We start from the raw sequence: 23,875 nt of genomic DNA, 5'->3' as shown, positions 1-23,875 counted from the left end.
GTAACACAAAGCTCAGAGACTCCACTGTAATGAAAAGGAGGAGATTAGAGAGTTAATGGCCCCAGCTGCTGCTATAAGCTTCACTCTCCAGGCTGCACTCAGTTGGAGAGGCATCATATTGCAGCTCCATCCCCTGTGCCACTCTCTACATGGTTGGGGAACTCTCCAGAACAAGAACAACATCGTTTTGTTGCCGTCTGCCAGACGGAGAAACCGAACCATGCTCTTTTGTCAGGAGGCCCCTGCCTCCTCCTGCACCACTGAACAGAGCTGTTCTGACTCTCCAAGGTCCCCATCTCTGCTGTGCTGCTGTACGTGCACAGCCACTTCAGCTTGGGGGAAAGGAGGCCAGTGTGGGGCCTGCTGAGCTGCTGCTTATCCCACAGGTGATATCCATGGGGTGGCTGTGTTTAATAGCTCTGGGCATGGAGAGGGAGCCCAGATCTGGCTGAGCACCAGCAAGGGGAGAGAAGAGGAGATGTCACCAGCATCCAACTGCCTCCTGCAGAGGGTCACATCCAACAAACCTCCCTCTCCTGGCAATAACCAAGGGTAGCTCCATTAAACATGAAAGAAGAACAAGAAACCTGCATGCTGGGGTGCCCTAGGTGACTGCAGCCAAAGGAAAGTCAGAGAGCTGCATGGCAAGCATGTGGCACAGAGCTGCACGTATCGTGTGGCCAAGCCAATGCAGGGACACCATAACCACCTCCTACAACACAGGTTGCACGACAGGCTCCAATCCATGTGCTCTTTCCTCTCAGCTCCATCTTCTCCTCCATTAACTTTGAGTGAGGGAGGAAGGAAGAACTGGCAGGAGCCTGTGCTGTCTGGGGTGCAGGAGTGCCACTCACCTCTCTGCATGCAGGACATTTCTCAGCCCTCCTCTCTCTGAAAAGGCCTTTTCCATGGCAGGCACCTCGTGGTGCCTCCTGATGGAGGTGGTGCTACCCCCTTGCAATCCTCCCCTGCCCAGTGCATGCCAAAATGCGCTGCCTTGGCCCTGCACAGCCCTTTGGTGCTTCCCTACCTCCCCCCAGCAGGAACATGATATTGAGACCAGCCACAGGACTCCTTCATGCTGCACAGCTATAACAAGGTCAGCCTATTCCCCATGGTTTCCTCAGATGCCAGTGCACACATTCAGCACAGACATGCCAGCAGACAGAAAACCTCTTGGAGAGCATATCCAGTGATTCAAATGAAGCTCTCTACTCTGGCTCAGTTCTCCAGCTTATTCTTTTCCTTAACTTTGAAGCAATTCCTGAGTCTATCGTAACTTCCATGTGCCTGACCCAGCTATGCTTGCCCCAGCTCCTGCCTTCACCAGCTCTCCAGTGGGCTTGAGGATAACAGAGGAGTCCAGCTGCCCCCATCCCTGATCCTGACATTGTTTGCATCCAAGAACTCGCAAAAATTCCAATAAGACACTGCTGAGGAGACAGCAGCAGTAATAAATGGCTTCAAGAAATTCTCCCAGCTTTATTTATCATAAAGCAGTGAGATGCCAGCACCAATGAGCAAAGTCTTAAAATACTTGTGAGATTCTGCTTGGAAACATGATGTTTTTCTCTTGTTATTCATGAGCAAGGATGGTATTTCCCAGGTAAATGAACTTGAAAAACATTTCTAAAGTTAGTTTAAGTGTGAATTTTTCAACAACATTTCCTGCTTGTTTTTCAAAAGGCAAATTAAACTTGCAGTGACAACAAAACCACTTTTGCTTTTGCTTGAAGGGAAACAAATGCTGTGGAGCAAAGCCAAACAAAGTGGATCAAGTCCTTCACTCCTTCAGTTCTGCACTTCCTTCTGATTATTCTGAAAAGTAGCCAAGATTTGCCCAGCATGGAGACAAAGCCCTGCAATGCTGGGGACAGGACCCAGCATTTTATTTGGCCAATCATTAGCCAACCCCTGCCCATTTCCTTCACAGTTTTTCTGAAGACATGGTTGTGAAAAAGTTGAGGATGGAGAAATTGTGCTTTGCTCAGGTCCAGATTGCTCTTCTGCCTTATCTGAACATACAAAGTACCCTGAAAGAACCAACATTTCTTCTGAATTATTTATAGTTTATGGAAATTAAAATAACATAGAAATCTGCAATGATTTAATTAATTATGGATAAGTAACAAGGTAATGCTAGCAATACATTTAACTGAAAAACCTATTTATAACAAAATGATTTCTTATAAATAATTAAAGCAGAACTGTCTGTGTCGTAACTCATAATTTACATTTAAGTCCTGATTCTTCTCGCACTTCTGGTGAAACTTTAATCATTGGAATGCTCCCATGGAGCTGATGAAGTCAATGACAGAGCTGTTGGCAGGATGGAATCCAGTTTAGAATTAGAAGAAAAGATTCCAAAAGAAAAACTTTGCTTTTTCTGTTTTGGTTTTTAAACTAAGGGTCAGCAATTCCATCCCTAAGAGATGAACCTTACTTTTTCCTTGGTGAGGAAATTCACCCTTAATTTACCTTTCTCAACCCCATCTTAAAAGCAAATGAAGCCCAGATGACACTGTCTCACAAGTTATGCTCACCATTTCCTTAAACCACTCTTGCCCAACAACAATTTGGACCCTGACTGATACACTTGTGGGTACCATGGCAAAGCCCAAAACTTGGTTACTGAGCAGTGATGGGAGGAAGGGCACCTGGAGGATCATGCCATATATCAGCTAAACAAGAGGGACCAAATTCAGGCTGCCTTCACCACCCTCTCCCTGGTGAGTATTTCAGTGAACTTGAGGATTACAAGATGTTCTTAGTCCATTTTGTCCCTTTTCAAGAAGGTGACAGTAAGGAACCACCCTTTCTATTTTCAGCAAAACGCTCACTCCAAGTATCTTGGCATCTCTCAGCAGGCAAGGGTTGAGCCTCAAGGAGTGCAGGGTTTCAGTCCAGGCCTGTTGTCAGCTTTCCTTGATGGTCCTCAGAACTTTGCAGACTTGAGGGTCTGTGAGCTCCAAAAGGTGTCCCACTCAGTGAGATACTGGTGGCAGCCTGCTGGAGTCCAGATGAGCCCCAAGGGCCTTACACTGGACCGCTGTCCATAGGGCTGTGAGATGACTGGCTTCAGTAATCAACAAATTTCCATCCTGGACACAATCTGGGTCAGTAATTGCTACAATTTTCTGAAGTCCAGTAATAATGATAGCATTCCACACTGGCTACAATTCAGGTAAGGAAAGTTCCAAGGCTGTCAGGGAATGGCTGATTATTCCTGCTCTTTTCACCCCCCTGGCCATGCAAGAGTTCCTGGTACAATTTAGGGATGCTTCTTTATACGGAGCCCAAGGCCTGATAGGGATCCCTTAGATCACAAAGTGCTCCAGAGGAATGGGGTGAATGCACCATCACAGTCAGAAGAAATGGGCACAGTGTGTCTTTAGAGCTCCTTGGAGAGAGCTCAAACAAGCCCTGAGGCTGCACACAGTGAGCAGGGTCAATGCAGGGGAGACCCAGCCCTCTCAGACAGGCACCTCCCAAGGCTCTCCCAGCAGGAAGGTGCCCCTGGCAGCAGGGGAAGGGAGAAGGGCAGGCTGGCAGGGCTGGGGCTCCTGTCCTGTCCCTCTGCAGCCAAGGAGCAGCTAAAAAGGGAACCCGGAAACTTTCCTACACAAACCACATTTATTGGTGTTGTTCCAGCTCTTCATGGACTGTTATCCATCAAAAGCACCACTGAAATTGGCACCCTTCACAGAAAAGGAAGGGATCCACCCCAAAACACTAAATGTCAGGAAACTTTTGTGACACAGGGTAAAGAAACACACACTGCTGCTGCAATTCAAAATGTTCCTGCTTGGAAGGCAACCGGGAAGCAGCATGGCTGGTTCACACCTTCCACCAGAGCCAGGAGCACACCAAACCCCCAGAGCCCTTGCTGTGAGCCCTCCCAGAGGGTGGCCAGAGGCCAGATGACTAACCACCCAGAGTGCTCCACCATTCCCAGAAAGCCTTAATAGCTGGAGAGCCTCCCCATTAATAAGCAGACTTCAGGAAATACCCCAGTTGTGCAGGAAAGGAGCTGAAATCAGTCATTCACCTTCACAAGTCATGGTCAGACAAAGAAGTCTGGACAAAGGGCCACAGTAACCCAAAGAAGCAGAGCTGGTAAGATAAAATAACCATTTGGATTATAAAAATATTAATTGAGAGCATAAGGAGCTGGTTCAGTTAAGGGCACAGGTTGTCTCTCCAAAGCAAAGCAGAGGGCTTACACAAATGGAAGAGCTCTCAGTATGAAAGTAAACATCAAAATACTAATTATAAAGCACATCTAAACATGTTTATCATGGCTTGAATCTTCCAAGAAAAGCAGAATGGATGTCTAAGCAGAATTTTTGAATGAATTAGGGCAAGTTAAAGCCCCAGCTGGGCCAATCCAGCCCCCTTCTTTCCAGGTACAGGGAAGCCCATACCCAGAGCCATTACTGCATGACATGTTGTGTTGCCCAGAGTTAATAAAGACAGCATGGTACTTTCTGCAAGGAAAATAACACCTTCCCTCTGTAATTTCTGTAGGGTAGGTTGCCCTAATTGTATTCTCCTGGGGAAGATGGATAGAATCCTATTTAATCACCACCACAAAAATCACTGGGAACTCAGTATTTGGATTTTTTAAATTATTACAGTATGAATAGTTATGAAAGTGTGTTGGGAAAAGTCGTCCTTATGCTGGTTTGTCTTCACTGCAATTTCTGAAGTAGGATCTACAAAGGCATGAGTCAGTGTGCAGAAGCTGATTTATTTCCCAATTTTTGTGAAGTGAAAGAAACATAATGTTCAGCATCACCTTCCTCTGCTTACATTGAAGTCTTTCATCAGTACCCTGATTTTAGATTTTTCTAACCATCATCTGAGGGTTGAGACATTTAAAAAGAGAAAATTAATTGCTCTTACTGCTTAGCAGCACCTGAACAAGGCAGACAGAAAAAACCCAAAACTTATAAGTAGTCCAGACAAACAAAATTAAATGCCTCATTGTGTTATGCAGTTTTTGTCTAATATCTGTAAGCCCCTTTCTACATACAGTTGGAGAATATGACACACCTATAAAAAAGGATTAGAAAATTATTGGAGAAAACAATTATTGAAAAAAATATTAATTAAGGATGTCTACTCAAACTGCTCTCTCCCCCTCAAAAAAATAAATCAGACCTCCTTCAGCTCACCAAGAAGCGAAAAGAAGGAAAAAAACCCCAAAACCATGTGAGGAAGAAGGGGAAGGCCCAATTGCTCTCTCGTGCCCCTGGCTGAGGGGGTGGCAGGTGAGGCCCCCATTGCAGCTGGGGCTCCCCAAAGCCCCTCACCTGCACACTTCCCCCAGCAGCCCCATTCCCACCCAGCCATGTGGGAACTGCTGCAATTGCTGTCCCTGCAAGGAAGCAACCTGGTGAACCAACAGCCCTTTCAATCTCTGGGCGCTTATCTCCTGGTTGTTTTAAAGGGTTGCTAAAAAAAAAAAGAAGGGAACAGCATGAGGCTTCTCTGGGCTGGCAGTGGGTGGGGGAAATAAGTGTTTTATAGTGAAAGAGGGCAAAAGACAATGCAGACTTGGCATTTTGGCAGTGAAGAGTGAATGTCCTCCTTTCCAGAGGCAGCAGCTGAAAATCATAGACTCAGAGAACAGTTTGGGTTGAAAGAGGACATTGAAGACCATCTCATTTCAACTCCCTGCCATGGGCAGGGACACTGTCCACTAGGTCTGGTTGCTCAAGCCCCATCTAACCTGGCCTTGAACACCTCCAAGGTGCCTCCACACTGGAGGCTCCCCAGGATTTATTTCTCAGGGAAGCCACAGGCCCCCATCCAGAAGGACATCCCCAGCCCTGGACACAGCACCCCAGGAGGAATGAGGGACCACCAGGGCAGGAGGCAGCAGGTTGGGGGGCAGCCAGGAGGACCCCAAGAGGGGAATGGCTGGGTGCTGTGCCAGGCAGGGCAGGTTCTCACACTTGGCCCAGTGCTGCTGCAGATGGGAGCTAATGGGCAAGGGTGTTTCTTGTGGTGTCTGCTGAGTCAGAGGTGATGAGATGAAGAAACACCTATGAGAAGCTTCTATGAGCACTTCTGGTTTCTCTGTAAGTTTGTTTTATAGGGGTTTTCAACTTGATGCAACATTTTGGGGCTTAGCCTGCACTCTTCTATTCCAGTCTCTACAAAACCTGCTCTGGAGTGGCAGAAAGAAAAGCAAAGGTGATGTCTAAAAATACCTGCAGAGCTGTCACCCCATCTTCAGTGTACCTGTGCCAGCCAGCAAAACAGCCATATGGGCACTAACATGCACTTGGGAGCTTTCTGTGGGAGATGTCAGTGTGCCTGCTTTCCCAGGAGGGAGAGTTCAGCCTCTCAGGGAATTCCATGAGAATCTGGAACCATTCCATAGAAGCTGAACCCCACAGTTAGTGCTCAAACCCGTGGCATGCTGCAGAGGCTGTCTGGAGGCACTGAAAGAGTTACCTCTGGAGCACAGCTGCAGCTCTGGGTGATGAAGTGGATAAGCAGACACTTCATTCATCTGCTTCTAGCACTGCCTGACCTTGGCCCTGGCAGAGGAAAGGCATCTGCTCCTGGGAACAGGGCAGGGGAAGGAGGACGGCTCAGGAATACTGCTGGCCTGCATGGGATCAGGGCAGGGCAGCTGGGCTGTTCCATGGCCATGCCTGGCAAATGGCAAAGGTCACTGGCTGCAGTGCACCGACTGCAGGAGGGGCAGCCATGCACTGCCCAAGCACATCTTCTCTTTTAACAGGGAAACAATCTTTCTTTCTTTCTTTCTTTCTTTTCTTTCTTTCTTTCTTTCTTTCTTTCTTTCTTTCTTTCTTTCTTTCTTTCTTTCTTTCTTTCTTTCTTTCTTTCTTTCTTTCTTTCTTTCTTTCTTTCTTTCTTTCTTTCTTTCTCTTTTTTTCTTTCTTTTCTTTCTATTTCTTTCTTTCTTTCTTTTTCTTTTCTTTTTTCTTTTCTTTTTTCTTTCTTTCCTCCTTTCTTTTTTTCCTTTCCTTTCCTTTCTTTCTCTTTCCTCTTTCCTTTCTTTCTCTTTTCTTTTTTCCTTTCCTTTCCTTTCCTTTCCTTTCCTTTCCTTTCCTTTCCTTTCCTTTCCTTTCCTTTCCTTTCCTTTCCTTTCCTTTCCTTTCCTTTCCTATGGGAGCATACACTGGAGGCAGTTCATACTGGGCTGGACCTATGGTGTCTATAGAGACAAGAGCCCACTTGAGGAAAGGTGGTGGTTGAGTTTGGGTGATTTTTTTTCAATTTTTCAAAAGATGCAGCTGCAGCTACCTAAATGCAAATGCTCAAGGAGGAGAAGCATGAAATGCTGAGGGCTGAGCCTTTTCAAGCCTAATGACTGGACATAGCTCTGTTGAAGTGAAGCAGGGGAGTCAGGGCTCCAAGCAGCTCAGCCACCCCTGGTGCCATTCATTTCCACATGATCCAGTGATTTCTCCTCCCTCCTGAGGAGATGCTGTGTTGGTGTGGGTGCTGCAGCTGCACATGGGGTGTCCCACACTGCTTTGGGGGCAGCTGGACACATGGGGTGGGGGCAGCCAGCAGGGCAGGTGTCCCACTGCAGGTGGGCGGGTGGCTGGGTGTCCCAGAGCAGTGTCCCATCCTGTGCCACCGAGAGCCACCACCCTGCCAGCTGGACAGACAGGCAAGCAGGGCTTGGCCCGGGTGCAGAAGGAAAGGATCCAGGGGCTCTGTTGACATAACAAGCCACTAGAGAGCACTCTCAAATGTATTTATACCCTTTGCCTAAGTGCTAGTTCATAAAAACACGCGGTTGCCATGGCCTGGTTTACAGCACGTCTAAAAAGAGAGCTCCCAAACATACCAGGTTTCCTGAGGCCACTGCAAAGGCGGTCAAAGCCTCCCTTGTGTGGCACCTTTCCCACCCCTGGGACCCAGGCACAGGGCAGCAGCCACCAGCTCCATGCATCCCTTCTTCTCCCATACTGCTGTCTGTTTACAAATAAACGTCAGGACAGTACTCTAAAAAAAATTAAAATAATATTGTACAACTATAGCTTTTTCAAGTTTTCTTTCTTCCTTTTTTTATATATACAAAAAATGCAGTAAGTATTTAAAGTTCCTAGTTTCCTTACGCTTAGTGTCAGAAAAAAAAAAAAAAAAAAAAAAAAGAGAACCCATAAAATGCCAAACTGGCAGCAGGTTAGTTTTCAGCAGCTATCAACAAAAGCACTGTGCAGTTGAAAAAAATCTGCCAGGAAAAAGTATCTTCGAAAAAAAAAGTAATGGAAGTGTGTTGGAAAAAAATAGTAATCACACATTCTTCATTAAAACACTTTTAATACTACACAAGTTACAGTATCACCTTTTAAAAAGTTTAAAAAGGAATATTAACAGTAGCACTGTTGCAGCTAAAGAACTTCAAAATAATAGGAAAAAAAAAAAAAAAGAAAAAAGCTTGTAGCCCAGGAAGTAGTAACAAAGGAAGAATCCACTGGAGTATTATTGTAATTGAGCAAAGCAACCAAAAGGAAAAAGCAACATTCAATGTGAGAAAAATGAGCTATGTATGAACACCCTCAAATTTTTTTTTTAATTCTTTTGGGGGTTTTTTTTGTTTGTTTGGGGGTTGTTTTTTTTTTTGTTTGTTTCATTTTGTTTGTTTTTCTTTAGCAGTTCTAAAGTTTTATGGTGGAGATCAGACTTGGCTGGGGGCTCAAAGTCAGCTGAGTGAGCATAGCCACCGTGTGCCATTTCCTTTCCATCTATGTTGTTTCTGGGCCACTGCCTGGCATCACTGGCTGGGGAGTTTCCATCCTCTCCAGGAGTCCCAGAGATGCAGGAGAGGGCGGCTGGCAGGAGGAGGAGGAGGAGGAGGAGGAGGAGGAGGAGGAGGAAGGTGTGCTTCCCTACAGGCCTCTCACACCAGTGTCCCTCGGCCCCAAAACAAGGGTGTACTTTGTCAGGAGCAGGTCTCACCCTCGGCACGCTCACAGCTGGGACACCTGATGACACAAAAGGGGGGGCTCTTTTAGGCAGGCTTTGGAATTCAGTTTGGCTTCCTGTTTAAGTGTAGGGAAACCGCCTTAATCAAAAACATGAACTTCATCCCATGTAAGGTATTATGCCAAGCAACTTTGAAGAACTTGTTACCATCTATCAGCTCAAATTTCATTTTTTTAATAAAGTGCCTAAATACACATTTACACAGATCATAGTGGTTCCAAAGAATCCTTTACAGTTGGCATTTTTTTTATATATAGGTATATATATAGGTATATATATATATAATGTGCGTTTTCTTCAAATTGGCTAAATGTGTTTACATAAGACACCAATCTTGACTATAAGTTTTAAAGCGTAATATTGACTCAATGAATTTGTTTATCATGCAAGTCTTATCTAATATTACATTGACCTGTAATATGGAACACAATGTAGTGGGTGTGCTCATTAAACACTTCATAGAAAATTACTGTGCATGTGCAGTTCTGATCTTCAAATACTAATAATGACCATTTCTTTTCTTTTTAAAAAAAAGTAGTCTTCCCCAAAAAAAAAAATTCTCTGCATTAAATTGCAGTTTGAACATTATCACAATAAGAACAGTTGAGTAAAAAGCACCCAAAAATCTTCAATTTTATAGTTGGCTGAACAGATTTTTCCTCCTTCTCTTCTGACACTGGAAGTGTTTATTAGCTGGTCCCTGGGAAGGGACGTCCTCGCCACCCTTTAGCTCAGAAACAACCGCACATAACCGAGTTATAAACACCTCGACAGAAGGGCTCGTACAGCTGCAGCGTTGCCAATGAACTATAAACAGCACAAAAACATCACTATTAGACTTGAACTATTTCTAGTAACCAATGATTTATTGATTTTAGAAGTCTGCTTGGTGATGCAGAAGCGTGATCAAAAGAAGTGGCTTTACAAAAGAGTTCTCCAAAGTAGCTTAAAAGGCAGGGCCAGGGCCATTATGTGCAGCCCTAATTGCTTTCATTTCAACCAGTTTATATTTTCATTTTCAAAGAATAGCAGTAGGTTTGTTTCAAGCATACGTAATAAGGAAATTACAGGTTTCCTCCACCCACATTTGGGCTGTCACTGATATGCCCGCGGGCAATTTGGCAGAGCCTCAGTCACTGCTGTCACTGTACCACACCGTACCTGCCACTACTTGGAAATACCGGGTCAGCGATAGTAACAATAGCAACAGCACCAGAGGTGACTGGTAAGCAAAATCAAAATCCATATGCACTATCTGAAAATTAAAGTAAAATAAAATAAAGTCTCTTCCCCACATCCCCAGCTTTGTCCAAAGACACAAAAGCCCCGCAAGTGACACTGAAGACCTTCAGAAATGGCAGTGCTACATTGGCACCTTTGCCAATCGTGTAACTAAGTTCGTTATCAAAATTCCATATTATGGTATGCAACTGGTGAATAAATGCAGTTTTGTAATCTTAGAACCGATCACGAGAACTGCGGTCAACTTTGCCTTAAAAAAAAAAAAAAAAACAAAACAAAACACCAAACCAAAACCAAACAAACCCAGAAATCCCTAACTCAACAGCGCCTCTTGGACACCTCTACACATCCTACTCTGGTGGCAACTTCCCTCGAGAAACAGTGAGCAATTCGGGACTGGATCTGGAGGATCTTCCATCGCAACCCGAGCCACACGCTCCTGGGAGAAAGCTCTCCTGCTCCCTAAGCTCGCCCGGCCGGAGGGATGCAAAGGGCACGCCTGCCTTGGCCAGCCACTCTTGTCCCCAGCTGCCTCAGACCAAGCCTGCATGCGACCAGCTCTACAGGACAGGGGCCAGGAATAAGGAATCACAGACAGTAAGGCAATCTTTACAATGTCAGAAAGTGTATTTGGCATTTAAAAAAAAAAAAAGAAAAGAAAAGAAAAAACAGAAGAAACAAGTGCATACAAATACAGCTAGAAGCATTTCTGGTTTGCCAAGTGCTCTCTAAAAAAAGCAGCGCAAGTCACAGCCTACATTGAACAGTAACTGTCACCAGGGAAGCACAACAAATAGTTGCTATAACAAAAGGGAAAAAAAGAAAAAACGAAACAGAAAAAAAAAAGAGAAGAATTAGAAGAAATGCCTTTATAATAAGTACATACCTTTTGTCTTCAAAAAATATAGAAACACAATGTATTCAAAAAAATCAAAATTATACAGCCATGTTTATGAAGTCTACATTTCCCTTGTCTTGGAGATATATATATATATTTATATATATATATTTATAGATATATACAGAATTCGAGCAGTTCGAGTTCAAGGTGATGTCGGGCAGCGAGAGCAGGCGAGTCACGAGTCCCTCTCCTTTTTCACTTTCACATCTCCGGCGAGGATGGTGGCGATCTCCCCTTGCATGAAGGCCCAGGGGACGTTGGAGCCGACCAGGGGACACTTCTCCCCGCTGGGGCAATACACCTCCCCGCTGGCTCCCTGCTGCTTGATGCTCTGCCGGGAGCAGGGGAAGCAGAACTTGTGCGAGGGGACGGAGGGGCACTGCACGAAGTGGGTGTCTTCCAGGCGCTCGTGGCACAGGGTACAACACAACGGGACGCTGGCGGCGAGGGACGAGTCCGGCAGGCTGGCGGGGTGCACGGGCTCCAGGCCGCCCGCCGCCGCCGCGTTGGCCCCCTGGCCCGGCACCTCCCTGCCGGAGCCCAGCCTTCTTTGGTTCATGGCGGAGGGCGAGGGGGGGCTGCTGCTGTTCCTCCGCGTGGTGGAGTGGACCTGGTTGGCGTCTTTGGAGGCGTGGTTGCCCCCGGCATTGTCCGCCACCAGAATGAGGGCGGCCATGGGGGACTGGCCGTTCTGTGCCGCCTCGGGCGGCGTGGTCCGGTTGGAGTGGGGCGAGGCGGTGGGCGGCGGGGGCGACATGAAGGGGGTGCCCGTCAGCGGCAGCTTCATCCCTTCCGACGGGGCGGGCAGCCAGGGCTGCACCTCCCCGTTGATCTTCGGGGGTCCAGCCTCGCCCTCGGGCTCGGGGGAAGGCTTCCTCTTCCGGGCGGCCCGGGCCCCTGCAGAGGCAGAGGAGGGGGGAAGGAGGAGGGTGAGAAGGCAGCGCAGTCACAACGCATCGCCGAGCAACCGCGGAAACGGCTGGCCCCGGCCACCCCCCGGGCACACGGCCACCCAAGCGGCCGGGCCGCCGCCCCGCACGCCCAAACCCGCCCGGCATCCCCCGCCCCGCATATCCCTGGAGAGCCACCCCTCCCGCCTCGCCGTCCCTTGGCCTCCCCGCCGCCCCCCGGTCCCGACTCCTCACCTGGCTTGGCCACGGAGCCGTTGGTCTCGTAGCCCAGCAGCCTGCCGCCCGCCATGCCCGGCTCCTTCTTGAATTTGCTGTCGAAGGGGGCCACGGTGTGGCTCCCGTGCTGGTGCAGGGCCAGCAGCGTGTCCCGCACTGTCTTGGGCTTGGCCAGCCACTCCTGCTCGGAGCCCGGCCGACCCTTGCCCTCCGCGGCCAGCTCCGCCGCCGCCGCCGCCGGCAGGCTCTCGGCGGAGCCGCGCTTCTCCTTGGCGCCGCTGTCGTGCTCCCCCGCCGCGCCGCCGCCGCCACCCGAGGAGGAGGAGGAGGAGACGGAGCCGGGGCGCTTGTGCCCCAGCTCGCCGGGCTGCCCGGCCGCCTGCGCCGCCGCCTGCGCCGCCGCCGCCGGCTGCTGGGGCACGGGCACAGCCATGGGGGCGGGCGCGGCGGAGATGGCGGCCAGCGAGGCGGCGGCCGCGGCGGCGGCGCGGCTGCCCAGACCGCCGATGGCGGCGGGGAGCCCGGCGCCGTTCACCAGCGGCACCAGGGTGGGCGGCACGGCGTGCGTCCGCCGCGGGTTCGGGCTCTGCCGATTGAGCTCGGGCGGCTCCTCGGGCTTGGGGAAGCCGTTGGGCACCAGGATCCCGTTGACCTGCCGGCCGCCGCCGTACTCGGCGCCCAGGCGGGGCGGCGGCCGCTCGGACGCCAGCGAGTAGCGCTCCAGGGGCTGCGGCGGGGGCCGCGCCGCCGCCTCCGCCGCCGAGGGGTGGCCGAGCTGCTGCTGCTGCGCCAGGAGCTCCTTGGCGGAGAGCGGAGGCTGCTTGGCGTGGGGCGGTGGCGGGGCCCGGCCCTCGGGGAAGCAGCCGTGCGCCCGCTTCAGCTGCCGCGCCGTGTCGATGACGAACTCCACGCGGTCGGCGCCCTCGTAGTTGACGCAGCCCCGGCAGACGGGCTCGGTGAAGTCCCAGATCATGGCCCAGGGCATGCGGGGTAGATCGCACAGGTAGCACGACTGCCTGCGGGAAGCAGCCGCCACCGCCGCCGACGACATGTCCCGGCCCCGGGGCAGCGGCGAGCGCCCCCCGCTCCGGCTTCGGCCGCTGCCTCCTCCGCCCCTCGTCACCGGAGTCCCGACGGGCAGGCTCGGGAGCCGCGGCCGCAGCGGGACCGTCCGCCGGGCCCCCTCCCCCTCGCCTTCCTCTTCCGTGCGCTGGAGCGGGGCGCGGCGAGCGCCCCGGCAGGCAGAGCCGCTGCGGGGAACGCCGCTCCCGTCGCCGTCTCCGCCGGCGGCGCTCACAGGGCGGCGGGGACGCGCATCTCCGCCGCGCGGCTGGCGCAGGGCTGCGGCCGCTGCCGCCCGCACGGCTCCCCCGCTCTCTGGCTACTACGGGGCGGCGCGGGGCGGCGGGGGCCGGCGCGGCGCGGCGGGGCGGGCGGGGCGGGGACTGCCACGGGGGCCGGGGCCGGGGCTGGCGGCGGCGCCGTGCCGTGCCGGGCTTCAGCCGCCACCGCCGCCTCTGCGCGCCGCCGCTACGATTCTTCGACAGTGCCGGCCGCGCCTGCGCGATGGGCGCCCCCGCCCCGCCGCCGCCACCGCGATCCCAGCCCCGGCCCCTGCCCGCGCCCCCGCCACCGGGGGTTCCTCCTGCCTCCGGGGGGCCGCCGCGCCCCCGCCCCGCATCGCCCCCGGGGAGGGCTGTGGGAGCGGAGAGGGACAAGGCGAGGGGCGGGGGTGCCCTGCAGCTCCCTCCTTCTCTTCTGATTTTAATTTTATTATTGTTGGGTGTATTACTATTTCCCTCACCGCCGAGGGGCTTTGCCGAAACCTCCCAACCGTGGGCGCAGCGGTGCGCGGGGCCCCTCCCGCAGTGCGGGACTCAGTGCACCCCCTCCCCCGTGACCTTGGACGCGGCGCCCCGGGCGCGCCCCGCAGTTCCGAGGTTCCCCCCGCCGGGCCGGTCATCGCCACCTCCGGGCAGGGGCCGGCGCCCCGCCGAGCGGTGCTCGGCTTTGTTCTCCCCGCCGGAGCAGGAGGCACCATCAGAAATAAATGTAACGATTACCCAGCTTTTTTTTTTTTTTTTTTTTTTTTTTTTTTTTTTTTTTCTCTTAACTGTTGTCATTTGTGCACAGGAAATAGGACGTTCTAGATTTCCTGTCATTTTAAACCACAAACCAGCAGTTCTCTAATGCAGATTAGCGAAATTCACACAGACTAAGCACACGCCGTCTCGTTCCCAAAAAAGAAAAACCTGTTACCCCGACCCCCTTCCACGCTGTGAATCGCTTATTCGCCACCTGCACCCTCACTGAAACACAGGGTGGGGGCAAGGGAGGGAGCAAGAGAGGGTGTTCGCTCTCCTCGTGTGCCACGGGAGGCGAAGCAGCCCCTCACCGGGCCCATCCCTGCACGTACGGTCGGCTGCACGCCTTTGCCCGTACAGGGTGAACACGGCGGAGGCTGCTCCCCCCGACAGCCGCGCTCCAGCCGCCCTTCCCACGGCGTTATGTAGGTTACAGAGGAGGGAGGGAAAGAGGGCGGGAGGCGGGAGCCGGCCGGGGCTGGGGAAGCTCTGACGTCCGTGGCGGCCGCCGGGAGGTGCCTCCCCGCGGCTGGGGGCCGCCCGACGGCGCTGCGGGGCTGGGCCGCCACCAGCGCCGCCGCTCCGCTGCCCCTGCCCGGCCGGGCTGCCGAGGGGCGTCGGGCAGACACCGGGGGCAGAATGTCCCCGTCGGGCGGACACCGGGGCAGAGCTGCTCCCTCTCGCCCCGCGCCGCCCGCCGGGCCCGGGGGCTGCGTGTGGCGGCCGCCCGTGCGCCCCGGGGCTGTGGGGAGCCCTCGCCTCCCCCTGCCTCGGCTCCTGCTCGTCCTGGCGCTGGCTGCAGCGCCGGCCCCCGTGCCAGGTTGGGTGACTCTGCAATGCACGGCCGGCCGGGCGCCCTGGAGGCGCCGGGTTGTACATAGGCGAAATAAAAGTCAGCCCCGGCCCCAGTCCGTCGTTGCGGCGGCAGGGGCTGCTACCCCGGGAGCCACCCCCGGAGCCTTCACAGCTCCTGGCGGCCCTGCGGCGGCCGGCCGGGGCCGGAGGGTCGGAGCAAGGAGAAGGGGCAGCCCTGCCGTGGCTGCCGGAGAGCCAAGGGTTAACATCGGCTCGCTTTTCCCGAGCAGCCCTCCTTTCACATTGCATCAAAGTCCTTTAAAGCTGTTTCTCTTCCCTCCTCCCCTCCCCGGCTGGAAAGACGATTTATCCATGCAAGCTAAGTAAACAGATCTTTGTTTTCGTCTTCCACCCACTGCCCTCTTTCTCCAGCCCGAAGCTGGAGCCTCGCCAAGCCGGCTGCAGCGATCGCTGCCTCCACACACACACACACACACACACACGGGGCGGGGGAAGAAGCCGGGTTTCTCGGGTGAGGCAATGCGCCTGCAATTGGCAGGGACAAGGCAGGAATTGTAATTGCACTTCATCATGTGATGGCTTATGAAAGAGGAAGTTTGGATGTTTTAGTCACGTACTCCTTTGCCCTCTTGCTTTTGCCTCCAGGTTCTCCGAAGGAAAAAATTACATATATTTATATATACTGGTGGAAAGCCAAGAAACAGTGTGTTTGCGCATTTCAGATCATGAGCAGAGCTGGAGTGCTAGCTGAGCCAGGCTGCAGGGTAAGAAGAAAGCAAAGCTTTGAGCTGTGGCAGGCTTTTAACTGCAGGACAGAAAATGTGACCTGTATTTATTTTCCTTTATTTTTAATGAAAACTAGCTGCGTGGAAAAGTCAAGATGAGCAGTATTCTGGTTTTGCCGCGTTTGCTGCCTTTGAATTCATTCTGGTGGAAAAGGAAAAAAAAAATCATGTTGCCAAGCTCAATGTCAAAAACCTGATAAAAAAATAGTGGCAGTGCTACATAGGAAATGTGGTTTATGTATCAAATCACAAAAAAAAATACCTCAAAGCTGCTGACTGTTACAACAGTAACTGCACAGGAATCGAACAAATAATGCATTTGTCTCTTGTTTTTTTTTCTCTTTTTTGAAACAGAAGCCATCCCTTTGTGCCGGATCTCTGCGAAACGCCCCTTGCTGCAACACACCAAGGCTATAGATAGGAGCAGCGAGTGCTGGACAATGTCTTGTGGGGTGCAGGGCTGGGAAGGTCTGGGGCAGTCCGTGAGCAAGGAGCACCATGATGGCATGGATGAGGGTCCAGCACAGTGTGGAAGGCTTTTGTCTTGTTCCGGTGTGCCCAGTGTCATGGGTGAGGGAAGGAGGGGAGAGGAAAGGTTGTAATGGGGCAGCTCTTTGAGATGAACTCTGTTTGCCACCTCCACATCAATGCCATCCCCCTTCTTACAATGTGTTTTTTTGCTTTTGTCAATGAACCACACCGAGATCTTGCTGTGTTTCTCTTCCTCCCTGCAGGGTTTTATCCCTCTTATCCTCTGCACTGGCAGCAGTGATTGTGTGCAGACCCTTGTCCCAGAACTGTGCCCCCAGCCTGCACTTCACCCACGTACCTATCCCCCATGGGGCCTGCCCTTCCTCTGTGTCCAAACCAGTGCTTCTCACTTGATCACCTCTGCCCTTGGCATTCTTCTTTCCCTTCTGACTGAGGCTGTCTCACATCCTTCTCCAGCAGATACTGCTTCCTCCATGGCTCTTATTTGCATCCTCCTGTTGTGGCAGAAGTCCTGCAGGGTAACATCAAAATGGCCAGAGCCAAGACAGGAAGGGCAATTATGCTGAAGGATGCTACCAGCTCTCCTTCATTGATTCATAATGAATTATGGAGGTTGCTCTCTCAGAACTGAGAGAGGAGAGTCTGGGAATAGTCCTTGAAGTTTTGGATTTAGTCAGATGCAGGTGACTCTGGGCCAACAATGTTTAATCTAGTGCTATAGGGGGGAAAAAAGATACTGGTGCAAATGAGGGTGTCATCAGGCACAGAGTGTTGACATGTATAGGGTTTGGACAGGCTCATGGTAAGCCACTGATCCTGCACATGTTTACAACCAGTTACAACTTTATCCACAGGAGCATCACTACAAATGTAAAGCTGTGTGCACTTCTGGGCTTGCAGGATGAGAGCATGCTTCCCCAAGAGCTGCTTGTCAGCGGCATGCTGACGGCTGCCCTGCAGCCTGGAGCCGACTGCTGATGGCAGGAGCTGACAGAGCCACTGGCACAAAAATACTCCACCGAGGCCGGAGAGAGGTCAGTGCACTCGCTCAGTGTGAGGCAGGACGTGCCAGAGGATCGAGAGGGACTCGAGCAGCTACTCAGTGTCTGCTGTTTCCCATACATGGGGCCTTTTATTAACTCCTTGAAGACAGCTGCACTGAATGCTGCTCCTTGGTGTTAACTTCTGAAGAGCTGCGAGGCACCTAAGCAGAATCTGCCTAGAAGAGGAAACAGCAATAGGACAATTGTTTACCATTCATTCATGGATATGTCCCAAAATATGGAGATGCTGCTATTCTGCTCCAACGCTTTGCTCTAGACAGCCTGGTCAGGGCGAGTTACCAGGGACTCGCACTGTGAGCAAGAGCCTGTGTGCTACAGCTTCTGCTCCATTGGTGGGCTCTGCTCTAGGCAGTTTGGAGAAAAATTTGCATGCTTTCTTTAAAAAGGGAGACAATTCTGTTTTTAACAGCGCAGTTGACTTTATGCCCTTTTTTCAAGTAGAAGTAGAAAAAAAAGCAGCGAGGAAAAGATCATGGAAACACTTGAGAAATTCAGAGGTTACTACCCTCCGAAGAGAACGAAAAACTTCAGAGAGACACTTCCAGATACCAGAAGAAAGGGCAATTGATGTGGAAAAGCTTCCCCCCTTATCCCCAGGCTGAGTAAATAGGCATGTCGGGTTATCCCATTTACACCCCGCCTTGGTGCTCTGCATTTCGAGCCACAGTCAGCAATTGTCTGCAGCCCCGGGCGAGGGGGGCAGGAATGTGGTGGCCGGGGGCTTCCCGGGGCGCAGGCAGAGCGGCCGGCTGGCCGGGTGACCCCTTCCCAAAATAAACAGGAAGCCCAGGAAGCAGTGACCCCTCCGTGACACCGCGCTGGCTCTGCTCCCTGCCTTCTGTGCGGGAGCCGACAGGCTTCCAAATACCCTCAGAAAATTGGACAGGGGCGAGGACTCCACAGGAAACGTTACAAAATAAGAGCAGAAACAGATCGTCTGTTGAAAAAAATTACATAGGGCTTTAAAGTTCCTTCTTTTTAGGCTTCTGGATAGCTGTGTTCCTTGTCTGTGCTTCATTCCCCTAGCCCATGTCGATGCAGCTTGCGGAGCCCCGAGGAGCTGCAGAGGGGCAGAGCTTCCCCCTCTGCATGTGTGGAAGTGCTGGTGTGCGTGAGCAAAGCACAAAGAGGAGCCCCAAGGAGGAGGCTCTGCCAAAGGCTTTCTCATGGGCTGGGGAGTTTCAGGCTGGGAAATGCTTTTTCCCTGTTTGTGGGAGCTGGCAGTAGGGTCCTCACACAAAATAAAAGTCAAAACCGAGGACCAGACCTTCTCAAAGTGTGGGCCAAGGGTATTAATGCTGTTTCCAACATGGGAGTTCCTGCATTACCCAAACATCCCCCTGCAGCAGCAAACTGGCGCTTGCTGACAGCTCCAGCTGGCAAATCACCTCCCGGGCCTGCCAGAAGAACTCGCCGTCCCAAAAAGCCTCCCCGCCTCGATGGCTGGTGGCCCCACAGCTTGGGGCAGGACAGGACCACCACCAGAGGGGCAGGCAGCCCAGCTGAAGGGAGCTGTGCTGCTGCTGATATCCAGGCTTCCTGGCAGCGCCGGCCATTTCGCAATCCCATTTTTCTCCTCTCGCAGCAGCAGTTGTCTGTCCTTCCTGCAGGGCACGGACACCTGGAGGGGCTGGGGCCTCCGGGGGGGGGCAGGTGTCCATGGGTTTGGCCTCCACACAGATCAGCTAGTTCAAAAAGACTCAGGGGAGAGAAAAGGGGAGATGGATTCCCTCTCTGATTCCCTACCAATTGCCAGGATTGTGTAGCTACCAAACACTGGGTAGCACGATGTACTCTGTTGGTGTGCTCCCCTATCCCCCCTCTTCAGAGGGGTCGCTCTTTAGGGAAAGGACCATAATACAGGGAGTGGTGGGCAGCTGCTACAGCAGAGTCCCTTGAACAGACCAGTTTTCCTTCAGGAGGAATTTTGATATTGGCGTGCAAAAGCTGCAAAATGGTTCATTAGGCTGCAGCCTTGGTTTGTCCCAGGCACATTGAGATATTGTTGGGGTGCCCATGTTTCTGCTAGTCATTGCAGCTATACCATTTCAATTTTGCAACAAGACAAGAGTTAACAGAAGGGTGCCCAAATCTGAGAAAGCACAGAATGGAAACAAAATTTCATTTTGGCCTCCCAGCACTTCCTCTCATTCTCTCCCTTTCTCTTTTCCGGATGCTCAGGCAGTGCCTGATGCAGTGCCCCTCCTCTGCAGAGAACCCCTTAGGGAGCATTCTGGGCAGGCAGAGCAGGGAGGAAATGCTCCTCTCTGTGCTTCAGCCCATAGCCTTGTCTTTTTGCTGACTGCAGTCTAATATGCTAAGTAAAAACCAGTCAAAAAGGATATTTTTATCGTGTACATTCTGTCATATGAGTAGTGTGTGTATGTGTAGCAATGCTGAGGAGCAATACTTACAAGTTTAGACATTAATGATGTATTTGTAAACTTAAACAGCAGAGTTGTATTGGATTACTTCATTCTGTCCATGTGTACTTTTGGGCAAAGAAAATCACACACATCCCTTTTCCAGGCACCCACATCCCTTCTGCTCATGCTGAGCTCCAGAAGGAGGTGCCTGCTGGGAAGTACAGTTGAGTTCATATTCGATTAAAAGAACACCAGCAGCATTAATAACTGGTAGACCTGTGCTGGAACTGGCAATTAAACTCGGTCTCCTCCTGCAAATTCCAGTCGTTAAAGGAGCTTGCCAAAGGCAGGGGTTAGCGTATCGCTTACTCTCCCAAACAGGACTGGATGAGGACCAGTCATCTTCAATAATGGGTCCTGTGAAGGAGCTCGTGTCTTCCTTGAGGAATGGCCATGCCAGTGATCTTGCTGGGGCAGCTGTAGAGGCTGCTTGCACAGCTGCCACTTGCTGCTGATTCAGGGGTCTTGCGTGTGCTCTTGCAAGCTGTCACACGGGCATCCTTCAGTGAGCCTCCCCCTAACACATCTCACCAGTTTCCACCCACAGTCCCTCACAATAAGGAGCATCAAGGAGCTGCCTCTTTGCTCTGCTTTCACTTCCCATATGCCTCGTGCAGGCTCAGAGGTGAATGACTTTTGAAAAGTGCAGATCTGGGATGGGTTTCAGTGGCTGATCCAGAGGCAAGAGGACGATCATCTTGTTCATCCATTTTCCCTCTGCCAGTTACTATTATTGCTAACTGCTGTTCCACACACATTGTAATTAAGTGAAAAAAATACAGACCAAATGAAAAAGAGAACAAGCCTCTCAAAAACATCTCTGCTTTAGCTGCAGCCTGACTCAGCCTTCAATTAACATTCTTACTTAAAATAGTTTTGTTATACAGCTTTTGTTGAATCTTACATAATAGCAGACCAAATCACCACCCCAGAGCGCCATGCTGAAGAGAGGAGCTTGGCCCTGCTTTCCGGAGCAGTGCCTCATCCTGTCTTTGATCCAGATGGCCTTGGGCGTGAGCTGGGTGAGCTACCAGAGGAGAGCACGCAGCACACCTGCAGCTCTGCTTGGGAGGGCACCATCACCTGGTGCTGTCAGCAGAAGTGGTCCCATTCTTCCCCACCCCTGCTCTCGGTTCTGCCGCCGCTGCCCTCGGCACTTTGCTTTTGTGGCTGCTGGAGGAAACCTGGCAGCACCAACAGCTGCAGTGCAACTAAACCTGCCCCAGTGCCATCATCCTGCTGCACCAGGGGTGCTTCTGCAGAGAAGGAAGCAGGGCAGGATGGGTGACTGGGAAGGGACCTCAGTAGCAGCATCAGTTTGGAGCTGTGGCAGAAACCTCTCATGCTGCACCCACAGGCGTCCTCCCACCACCCACCAACAGCTGTGACAACCCTCCCCAGGCTGCCAGAGTACACAGTGAAGAGGAGGGAGGGACACATGGACCAACTGGGCTTCCCAGGGGCACAGGGCCATGCTGGAGATGGGTCTGATTTCCTGCCAGGACCCGAGGAGTTTAAAGGCTGGGCTCCATATCCTGCAGAGCAAGATGACAGCCCTGCCTCCATCACCAATAATGATAATGTGGAGAAACCACTGCACAGGACTTCTTCACTGTAGAGGGATGTCCGTATCACTCAGTAGCACTAAAAAAACTACCAGCATGGTTTTTTCTTTGTTGTTCTTATCGGGCCTCTGTCTAACGGGTACAAAACTGGAATAAAACACATACCTGCATGTGTGTGTATGTAAATGAAATGGGAGTTTGTATTACAATCTCAAAAAAAGATACATGCAATGCAGGCATGAGGTGAGGAAGATACTCCCATGTCTACTTCAGTATGGAGCCTACTTTCCATTTGAAGCCATTGCTGTCAAGTTTATGGCTCCACAAATGCTCTCTGGGATTGTGAGAACCTTACCCTGGGACTGCACCGTGCTCATGAACCAGGATGGTGATTCAAATGGAGAGAGAGCTGGGAAAAGAAGAAGACAGGCACATCTAAACCTAGATTCACTCAGCACTGCCAGCCTCAGTAAGCCAGTGATCACAGGGGAATCAGAGTTCCCGCTGGGGGCGGCTCTGCTAAGTCACTGCATTCTCACCAGAGCAGCATTTGGCCTGGGGTGATGATGCACTGCACCGCTTCATGCGAGGTCAGGCAGCCCTGCAGCTGACAGCTCACTGCTGCCTCATCCACAGCACCACTGCATCTGCTGGGCTTAACTCAGCCTCCCAGCCTGGCCCACCCGCACAGCTGAAGCAGGGCTGCTCCTGCCAGCGTCCCCCTCTGCCAAGGAGCTGGGAAAATTCCTAGGGAGGACAGCAAAGTCACAAAATGGGCTCAGCTCCTCTTCCTCTGGGAGATCCCGCAGTGGCGCGCAACCTGGAAAGAAGTAGGTTAATGCAAGCGAGGCCCTTTCTTGTGAATTTTGCTTTAGACCAAGAGTTACGTGTTTTGGCAGACTTTTTGATGAATAGGTCAGCAGGGTGTGGAAACATATTCTAAAGCTTTCTGCATCCTTGCACATGCTTCTAGTTGCCGGGGGTTTTGCCTACTGCTTCACTTGGAAAGGTTTAAAAGAAAATGCAAATCATAGGCACAGAGTAGAGATAGATTTTTGTGCATACTTTTGGCACAGATTTAAGCCATTCCTTTGTCATTTATGAAACAACAGTAAGAAAACTTACTCAGCTGTATATGGTAAGAAAATACCAGTTTCTCTGTTTACAAATGGAAAAAATATCACATCACAACCTGCTACACACACCTACAGGTAACATGCATAAATGTCCTTAGAACTTTCTTTGTCTCAAAATGAATATAGGACAAGTGGGAAGAATCTGGACTTTCTCACATCTTCTTCCAGAACCAGCATTGGTAATAAAAAGATATTGTTTCATAGACTTCAAAAAGATGTGAATGTTTCTGCATGCTAGGCTTTCAGAGTCAAACTCCTACACTTGAAATATGAGAAAAATCATATGAGCAAAAGACTAAGAAACTCTTTTCAGATGTAATCAGATACACTGTCCGACAGACTGGAATACTTAAAATCATTTTCAACCAATGGCATGTCAAGACATGCCTGCTTTGGACACTGTTAAGACGTCCAGCCCCCATATTTTACATACCCTCCTAATTGCATTCATATGTTCAGTTTCATATTTGACCTCTCTCTTGCAAAAGAGTGCCAAGTAAAGCACTCCACCTCCTAGGTCTCGTATAGGAATTAAGCTGGGGATGTGGAGGGTTCATGATTGTTTTGTTCCTCAAACATACACCAGTAAGCAGTAAACTAAATAAAAACATTTTTTGAAAACTCACTACAAATGTGCACTTTTAAATTTAAAATACACTCTGGGTTCTTTCTCTTGGCTTTGTATTTTGGATCACTTTGGTGTTCACACCTCTAATGCTTCCTCCTTCATCTGGCAGCTCACCAGCTATCAGGTTTCAGCTTCTCTTTATTTGGAGGAAAAGACTATTTGCACAAAAATTGCAACATTCCAGAGTGAGAAAGTGGCTCATCTCAGTTGGTAGGACTTCTGTCACTGAATCCAGTAGGTTCAGGTTTCCAGTGCACTGGGAATGGCTTTACATGAAACCCCATGGAAACACTGACCAGGAGACACCCGCTGAGAGAAATACACTGTTTTCTTCCCTTCCCTAAATTCCCTAAGAAGCCAAAGCCAAAAATCGCACCACTGTCAGCAAGAAGAGGATTGGAAAACCTGATAAATGTGATTGCTTGGTGTGAAATGCCCATGCCTTAAAAGCATGCTATCAAAGAGAAAAAGATCTGAAGGCACAGTGATCCTGAATGGTGGCCTTTGAACTGTTGCTGTTGTTTTGGTGAAGGAAACTGCAGTGGTGCCAGAAAAAGCAAGGTGAGTGGCAGCCTGCACCAGAGTGCATTTCACTCCCAGCTTGTTCTCAGGCAAGACAAGGCTGGATCA

At 51.1% G+C, this 23,875-nt stretch overlaps 1 protein-coding gene and 1 long non-coding RNA gene across 2 annotated transcripts in view; both read right to left on the bottom strand.

Moving 5' to 3' along the window:
* Positions 1–8,601: 8,601 nt before the first annotated feature.
* IRF2BP2 (interferon regulatory factor 2 binding protein 2) lies at positions 8,602–13,438 on the bottom strand. The gene is made up of 2 exons (XM_063151619.1): positions 12,268–13,438; positions 8,602–12,019 (listed from the first exon to the last, which is right to left on the bottom strand). The coding sequence occupies exons 1-2, from the start codon at positions 13,298–13,300 to the stop codon at positions 11,298–11,300; spliced, it is 1,755 nt and encodes a 584-aa protein (XP_063007689.1). The 5' UTR covers positions 13,301–13,438; the 3' UTR covers positions 8,602–11,297.
* A 2,708-nt stretch (positions 13,439–16,146) lies between these two features.
* Positions 16,147–23,875, bottom strand: part of LOC134416738 (uncharacterized) — a 148,595-nt gene continuing 140,866 nt past the window's right edge. The window contains exon 4 of the long non-coding RNA XR_010027357.1: positions 16,147–17,645. This is a non-coding gene — a long non-coding RNA (uncharacterized LOC134416738). The remainder of the gene's footprint in view (positions 17,646–23,875) is intronic.

The sequence above is a fragment of the Melospiza melodia genome, chromosome 3 (assembly GCF_035770615.1).
Source record: "Melospiza melodia melodia isolate bMelMel2 chromosome 3, bMelMel2.pri, whole genome shotgun sequence".
Classification (NCBI taxonomy): Eukaryota; Metazoa; Chordata; class Aves; order Passeriformes; family Passerellidae; genus Melospiza; species Melospiza melodia.
This window is presented reverse-complemented; position numbering and strand designations above follow the sequence as displayed.